General features: G+C 35.0%; 1 protein-coding gene across 1 annotated transcript; it reads right to left on the bottom strand.

The window, feature by feature from the left end:
* Positions 1 to 1,876: 1,876 nt before the first annotated feature.
* On the bottom strand, positions 1,877 to 8,194 carry coq10a (coenzyme Q10A). Its single transcript, XM_055166261.1, has 5 exons — positions 7,568 to 8,194; positions 6,303 to 6,452; positions 5,389 to 5,581; positions 4,955 to 5,056; positions 1,877 to 4,627 (listed from the first exon to the last, which is right to left on the bottom strand). Exons 1-5 carry the CDS (start codon positions 7,702 to 7,704, stop codon positions 4,460 to 4,462), a joined length of 750 nt encoding a protein of 249 aa, XP_055022236.1. The 5' UTR covers positions 7,705 to 8,194; the 3' UTR covers positions 1,877 to 4,459.
* Between the last annotated feature and the right edge of the window lie 422 nt (positions 8,195 to 8,616).

Genomic DNA, 8,616 nt, shown 5'->3' with positions numbered 1-8,616 from the left:
GGGGGGTATAAATAGTTACGTGTCCCAAATACCACGACCCCACTCCGGTTTCTAGAGGGACGACTTCCTGGTTTGTTCACACTGGTTAAACACTGATATTTGAACTTGTAAGTAAACTTCAGGTGTCTATGACAGGTTAGACTACCCATTTTTACTAAAACACTGTTGATTGGTGTAAATCTGTAATAATTTTTTCAATAGGTCTTATCTCACCAAATTATGTTAATGTGAAAAAATTTCATATGCACTTTAATATAGCACTTTACACCAGTGGTGCAAGGTAACAAAGTTAGTAAAGTGTAGTTAAAGTACAGATACCTAACAATGTAATTTTAGTTTAAATTTTTAAGTCGGTACTTTTACCTCACTACATTACATCTGTACTTTCTAAACCACTATATTTTTAACTGGACTGAAAAGTTAAAAGTACTTTTCCTATAATTTTAGGGGTTATTTTTTACCATGTTTGTAGGAAAGGGTGACTGAAGGTTTTGAGTTCAAGCTTCAGCTTTCAGCAAACAAAATACACAAAATTCAGAAAAAATAAGAAATTGATTTGTATTGACACTGTTCACCAAAATCTGTATAATTTTTTATCAATATCACTACATTTAACAAGTCAAAACACTTAAAGCACTTAAGTACTTTTACTTAGATTTTTTCATGATATTTTTACTTTTACATGAGTAACATTTTGCCTCTGTATCTGTACTTTAACTTAAATAACAAAAACTAAACTGAGCACTTCATCCACCACTGCTTTACACAGATAACAAAGAGCATATCTTTTTATAGACTCCAGTGAGTGTTTCTCAAACACGTTTGCAAGCTTGTCTGCACTTTAAATAGAGTTTAGAATCAATTGAATCCACACTTTCACTTTCACCTTTTCAACTAGTATAGCCATTGTATAGTATCATGTAGACTTAGTTTAGTCCTAGATATGACATGAAATATTCCTGTTTTAGACTGGCTTTGAATCTAGTGGTACTCAGAAGGTCAAATATTTTCATAGGTCATAGGCCTACTTGATGTGAAATATTTAAGAACCACTGCAGTAGATAATTTTATCAACCTCCATTATTACAACAACAATATACAACAAAGTATTTCAATAATGTTAATCACTTTTACATACCATAAAATTTGAAATTCTAATATTGTCTCTTAAGATATTACATTGCATAAAAATTAACAAAAGGAGTAACCTGTCTGGTGAATAGTCTACCACCGTTTGTTTCCATAGATGTTTTTGCTTTAATAAAGATGTTCCATATTATATCATCTGCCTGTGTCCATGGAAATAGAACAGAGTAATGCCATACTATGGAATTCCAGGCAAAGCAGTATCTCATTGAGACAAGCAGGTAGCAGACAGTATACCTTTAGAAATGTTACATGATGCATCTTTAAAGATTTTGCAAAACAATCATATTATTGTTAGGCTGCCTCCTCAGGGGTCACCATAGTGAACCAGGTGCTCTTCTTCCACAACCTGACATGTGACTTGAGAGGGCAATGGGGTTCAAGGATGTGGTGACAAAAATAAAGATCACATTGTAAAACCTGTAATGGGAGCTACTAAAATGTGTTCAGTTTAACCATGTAATTTTCAGTGACTCATAAGATTTCATGTTAAAGGTGCTACATTACAGAAAATGGACTCTTGTGAGCTTTAAGCCCTACTAGAATGGTTTTACCTCATCAAAAATATACACAGAGTTGTGTTGTTTCATTCACACATGTTTGAGAAACCCTTTATTATTAGTCTGTCTACATCTACAAAGCTCAAAATGCTGTTCCACCTTGTGATGTCATGTAGTTTTCAAGTTAACAGTTGACGTTTACTTTTTGCAACACAGGAAAATACACCTACTTTACATTGCACATTTTTTATTGCTTTTTTACACTCAATTTCCATTAAAATCTTTCAAGTACACATTCTTCATGCACCAATCATAGCATTGTAATACTTTCTTATACTTTCTTACCTTCTTATTCCCTTATAGTTTGTTTTACAGGCTCTAATTTTCAGAATTTGGGGGCTGGATTAAAATAATTCTTAATTCCTCAATCTGATTATTTGTTTTGATTATTATTTTGGCTGTTATAAATCCTAATCTTCAATTGACAAACCATTGCTGACTTCCCATCTAAGGCAATGTGTAATTACTTTAAAATAAAGCCCCAAATAAAAACTAAAGAAACCCAGTTACATTTAAACGTCCATGCACCTTAATAAATATGACAATGAAAGAAACACAATGTAATTTCACTACACATGGTTAATGACTTATTCTACAGCCCAAATCAGCCTCTTGTATATCTTCATAATTTGAGGATATTTTTGCATTTTTGAGTTATAACAGTATACATCAGTAGTCTTCAGTTTCTTGGTCACAATTTGATTGGACACAATTAGCAAACCGTAGACAGCATTATCTCTAGGTATTATAATGTTATAATGTCATATGCCTACAACAAAATCTCTTTATTGTGCAAGTTGTGGCTTTGTATTTAAGGTGCACTATGTAACTTTTTTGGTGGAGAGCCCGCCATCTCCTTACGTTCCCCAAGTTCCAGGTCAGATTTGTGTGCATGTTTTTTTTGTTTCGTTTTCAAGGTAATTCTGAGCAATGAATCCATGTAATTACATAAATGCAAGATACAAACCTCCAATGCCGTACTGTGGAACATTTTAAGTTAAGCAATAACAAGTAAGAGACAAGCAGGTGGCAGATCAGAAATGTTACATAGTGCACCTTTGATTTATAACTATTGGACAATGATCTTCAAATCTGACAATACCAGCAATTTCAAAGTTGCAATTAACTAATCCCAAAAGCTATAATTATCTATATTATATAGATATTATCTATATATAATTATCTAGGTAATGTCATATACATTCAATAACATCTCCCGTCTCTTCTTGTGCAAGTTACGCCTTTGTATTTTTTAAAACCTTTACGATTTTAGATATGTTGGTAGAAGATGTACTATATATTTTTAACATAGTCAAACATTGCTTCAGGCTGTAAAATAATACATTATTAAAAGATGGTCATTCAAATCTTTCAAACCAAAACAAACTCCTCACAGCATAACAATTGTCAAAATAAATCTTTGTTTCCCAAATATTATATATATTTTCCCCTTGAAAAATGTCACAAAAAGACATTTCTCTTACCACATGGCACCTTTAATAACTAGAAAACAATGCTATGCATATAACCGCTGCTGAATAAATTAACTATTTGATTTTGCACCAAGCTTGCAATGATAACTAATGAAAATAATGCAAGGGATTTTGCGAAATGTTATAATAGTAATGTGCTTGTTCCAGTGTAACAGGTCTCGTAAGGTTGGTGGATATCCATTATAAGGTCTCAAAAATATGCAGCTTTCCAGTAAGGCAGTGCTTCTCAAACTATGGTACATGGGCTCATTTTAATTTGGAGTAAAATTATTCATGTTTTTGCCCTCTTTAGAACTAGTTTAGCTCTGGCCTAGTCCCGATTCAGATCTGGTAGTACTTGGAAAGTTAAATATTTTCTTTGATACTTTGTGGGAAAAGTTTGAGAACCACTGCAATAAAATAAACAACCCAAATTCTGTAAAAACAGCTCAGCTATGTTGGTAACATGATCATTCAACTGTGGGGTTTACATAAACAGCATGTGGAAGGTCATGTAAGGCCACACAATATCTTTGAACAAACTAAATATATACGGTTTACACAGTTCTATTTTCATGCACTGCTTAAAATGAAAATGTGTCAAGACTTGAAATATTCTAACAATTATTTTATATCATAATCTTAATTAAGATTCTGATTTTGTAAAGTTCTGATTTAGACCAGCAAATAAAGAATTTATTTTCAAGCAACTTTTCAGGTAAAAGGAAATGTCCCTGCTCATTGCATGGGCTTGTGAGCAGGATTGTCTCTTCACAGACCTAAGCTGTAACTTGGTATGGTGGAGTCACCTGCTTCTCTCCAAGGAGATAAATGTACTGGGGGATATTCCAAGCCACCATTAACTTCTGTAGAGGAACTTTTTACAAAATTTAAATTTTTGAGAGAATTGAAGGGAAGTTCGATGTTGTTTACGACATTAATTGAAACGCTGTAAAAGGTATTGTGAAATACATGACATATGTTGTTCTCATATTGTGCAGCCTTACTGTTTTGAGAACATTGTTAGAAGAGGCCAAAAACATCCTTTTCGCAGAGGTAGAAATGAACAAGCTGGACTAACAGAAGTGAGGCAGAGACATAATACATGGCACTATCAACCAATGATTTGAAGGTCTTACACATTTATTAGCAGCTATTGGAGCTAAAGTGGAGCTTAAAATGAGACCATGTGGGCAGTCTCGTGCAGGTGGGGGCAGGAGAAATGTGTCAGAGTTTTGGTTTTAAGGCCGGTTTTTGTGGAGGTTTGGTGGTGGCGGTGGCTCACGTCTGATGGACCTCGTGAAACATGAGTTCTCGCGGGATCCGTGTTTCTGGTCCGAACAGTTTGCAGGCTCGCCGCTCAAACGCAGCCACATTCTGCTTCACCACCTCGTCGAAAAACATGGTGGCCAACTGGGAATGCAGCAGCGAGCGGAACTCAAAGGAAATCTGGAAACAAGTAAAGAAGATAAACGTAATCTGTGCAAAAAATAGGAATGATTGATAGTGCAATTAATGTTTTATTAGCTGAAATATGAATTGTTAAACTAATATAAAAGTCCCATGCACTTAAAAACATGTTTTCAGATACATTATATAACACCATATTTTGTTGTTTGCTCAGGAAATTATGTTATTTAACTAAAAACTGCAGTGCTTGTGGTTGGCCAATTGTGACCATTGAAGTTATAATAATCTGGAAGCCCTATTAGCCCTATTGATGTAGAAAAAGTTATGCCTCTTTTGAATAAAACAAACAGGTAGTGTGCTACTTACAGAAAAGTCCACAGTGCATGTGCGTGGGTAACCGGGTATTCCAGGACTAAAGCGCCATATTGTCTCAAGGTGATTGAATAACTTTCCATCTGTACAGACAGCCTAAACAACAAGAGAGATAAGAGAATTAATGAAAAAATTAGTATAGGATTAAATACATTTAATGTTTTTCTACTCTCCTTCAGTTGCACACATGTAAATTTCTATAATTAATGACTTGTAACTAACTACATTTTTTAAATGCCAAATTGTTGTAAACTATAATGTTGTTAATTCATAAAAAACAAAATACCTGGAGTTGTTACTAAAATGTGTGAATTAAAGTAATACCTAAAAAACTGGACTGAGTTGCTTGTACTTATTTTCTCTTACACATTATTGATTTTATAATGAGAAATGAGTAATAAATAAAACGTATAGATATCTCCCCTTACTTTGACTAAATGCGGTCGAACGTTGGTGATCATGGATGTGTATCTCTCGACCACCGGAGGAAAACCCACTTCTAGCTGAGCTTTGGCATGGCCCGCTCTCTTCATTATGGTCTGGGACTTCTTGCACCAAGGGACAAAATGCTTGTAATCGTCAACATTGGCCACCACATCGTACATCTCCTGCATAGAATACCTGAAAGACCGTTTACAAGTGAGGTCAAAACAAGATCAGTATCAAATCAATACAATGTGAATTAGGGCTGGATAATGGATTGCAAAATGATAATATCCATAAAAAAATTAAAAAGTACAATATATTAAAAAGGCGCTCAATATAACTTTTATTGTGAATGGTTTGTCACCTGTTTGTCTCCATGGAGATGTTACTGCAGGTATTTATTCCCCAAAAACACCTTTAAAACCATCTAGTCTTACTGTAAATGGGCTCACATCCCCACAGATCTTACCTGTAACTTGGCCTAGAGTAGATAGTAGATAGTTTACAGCTATACTGTGGAATATTCCAGACAAAGCAATATCTCCATGGAGACAAGAAGCTGGACCCTTCACCAGAAAAGTTATATGGTGCATCTTTAAAATGTATTTTTGTAACACAACAAAAATGTGTAGTGTAAATAATTGAAAAAGGTTTTATTTTCTATAGCTAGTTTAGTTTCTAGTTTCTGGTCTTGTTTTAATCTTGTTTCTTTCAAATAGAGGACAGTTTAATCCCCCCCCCAGTCTGAAAGCAAAATGAACATCAATTCTTGCCAGTTATATCTTACTGCATGCTGTCGTAATTATTCAAAATATTCACAAAAACATTCCAATATTAAAATGGACTACACAGTTCACTCCTATTGCTACATTGTTACTCTAAAATCATCATTAACCCAAACTGTGAAATGAGTTACCCCAGTATTCTGCGCTCTGAGTATTCCTTCCTTTTGTTGGTGAGGCTGATGAAGCTCCGGCTGTGGGGGGCTGCCGACATCATGTCCCCCTCATGAAGGCAAAGCACTCTGGGAGTCCTGGTCATTAGGATACCACATGATGATAAATACCTGGAATTTAAGATGGAAAAAAATATTTATTGTTAAACAAATTCTGGAAAGAGACACAGTTTTAAAGAGAACAGCTCAAAACATAAACAACTAATTCTTTGTCAATAATGACCAACACAAGAGGGCTCTGTGTGGGAGTAGCTGGTAATTTCTGAAATGGTCCCTTTACACAAACAAAAAAAACCATTGTAATCTGACACTCAGTAATGCTTGCAAAACATAGCAAGTAGTTTTAGTCCTTGTTTGAAGTAGTAGTTGGTAATTTTGTTTATTTTAGTATATGTGTATGTGTGTGATGCATCTTTGAGCTAGCCATTTAAATTTAAAGTGCTATGGCATGTTTTCATGTTAGACTTTAGTTAGTCACTCCATTTCTTTGAAAATCAAACACCTAAACAGGACCAAGAATGCTTGTATTGATCATAGCCTCCTGAAAATGTGCTGTTTAAATCAGTATTGTATTTTTTCTTGAGTTTTCAGACAAATCTTAAAACCTTTTGGCAGTGTTTGCTAATGTGTGTATTGTGTCACCATGGTAACAGTTACAATCCACACTACATTCATGTAAAACTCCCCCAGCATGATGTCACTGCAAACTACCAAGACAATATTCTTAGTAGTTCAATCTCATTCATAATTATGTCAAGTATTCTTTAGTGAAAATAGTAGTGCAGCCTTCCATATGCACCGGTGATCAAGTATTAAATGTTATATGGCTGTGTTTAAGATAAGATTACATAATGCTATAATCTAGTGATTTACTGACATAAGGGCAACTAAAAATGCCAACTGAGTGTGTTGACATTAGGATATATTGGAGGTGTGGTTAGATAAATATAGCAGAGAGACCCAATCATCAGGTGTAACAATGTGTGGATTCTCTCGTGGATCTTTCTCATTTAAACAACAAATCAATAATCAATAGGATCACTGGTCACTGCCGACTATCCAACCTACCTAGAATCTACCAAAACAATTCTCTTTTCATTGTTATGTAAGCACACATTCCACATATATACAGACAACTCTGCTATTTACGCCCATTTAATGTTAGATTGTAATTATTGGAAAGCTAATCTACTACGATGCGAAACTGATTCATATATCGATTTTACCTGATATGTTGTCTCATGCATCCTCTTTGCAGCACCGTTCGTGTTGAGCGAGGAGAGCCCACCGTTGCAATCTGCAGAAAGTCACTCAATGTCCTCACACCAATGGGTAGTCTTCGGGCACTAGCTGAAGCTGCCATCAAACCAGAGGCTACCCAGTTCAATCCAATGGGGGGTGGATCCTTGATACCGATATGAATTCAATACTAAGACTACGCGCTTCAATTTTACTACGATCTAAGTTACAGTAACACTTTTACACGATTTAAAACGAAACACTAACTATTTAGAAGTAATGTAAATAAAACTAAAATGCACTTGTTGCTCGTCTGTTGTTTTTTCCGATGTTTTTAGGTGATATCTCTGGTACAGTAATGCTAACAACTAGCCACTTAGCAACGAGTACGAACAAACACGACGTCAACTAACAAATCTTCTGCTTTTACAAACGTCCATTTTTCGTTTCCAGGGTTCTTCGTAAAATTATGAAGAAAAATAGCGACGTAAAAAGTGCTGGGTTGTAGTTTTTTGGTGTTGTTGATGAGACGACCTTCTGCTGCGAAATAAAACGCCGGTGTCGGACAAAGCTGCGCCTGCTTCAGCTGCAGTGTGGGGCTGGGTTTGGGTCTGTGCACAGAAATACTGCCCCCAATGTTACGGCTGTAAACGAGCAGGATTATACAATGTAAAAATACACTACTTCTTTTTCTTGCTTAATAGGAATTGTTTAAAGTTCAGCCCATTATCTTAAAACAACCTCCTGGTTTGGCCTAAAATTACTATTTGCTGCTCACTGTTGTGTTTTGTCATTACCATGGCTATATTAGTCATAAAAGAGTATTTTAAGGATCTGTATGTAGTCTGTACTCGGTTTTATTTTATTTTATTTTATTCTATTCTATTTTATTTGCCACTCTTTGTTGTCTTGGCTTACAATGGGCAAAATGATCTATTGTAGATCCATGAACTGAATAGTTTCCCATAATACGCTAAAATAACACGAGTCTTAAAACAAGTACTTTATATTAATCATACAAAGTAACAATATTGTT

Source organism: Boleophthalmus pectinirostris, unplaced genomic scaffold, assembly GCF_026225935.1.
Source record: "Boleophthalmus pectinirostris isolate CB_2022bp ecotype Guang Dong unplaced genomic scaffold, ASM2622593v1 HiC_scaffold_8, whole genome shotgun sequence".
Lineage (NCBI taxonomy): Eukaryota > Metazoa > Chordata > Actinopteri > Gobiiformes > Gobiidae > Boleophthalmus > Boleophthalmus pectinirostris.
Note: the sequence above shows the minus strand (reverse complement) of the source record. Positions and strands in the feature narration are given on the sequence as shown.

What these genes read in the sequence shown, in the direction of transcription:
- coq10a (XM_055166261.1), bottom strand. Translation starts at nt 7,704, where the DNA reads ATGGCAGCTTCAGCTAGTGCCCGAAGACTACCCATTGGTGTGAGGACA. An exon ending in TCAGAGCGCAGAATACTGGG is followed by an intron (nt 5,582 to 6,302) that starts GTAACTCATTTC and finishes ACGGTCTTTCAG; the next exon opens with GTATTCTATGCAGGAGATGT. An exon ending in CATGCACTGTGGACTTTTCT is followed by an intron (nt 4,628 to 4,954) that starts GTAAGTAGCACA and finishes ACTTGTTTCCAG; the next exon opens with ATTTCCTTTGAGTTCCGCTC.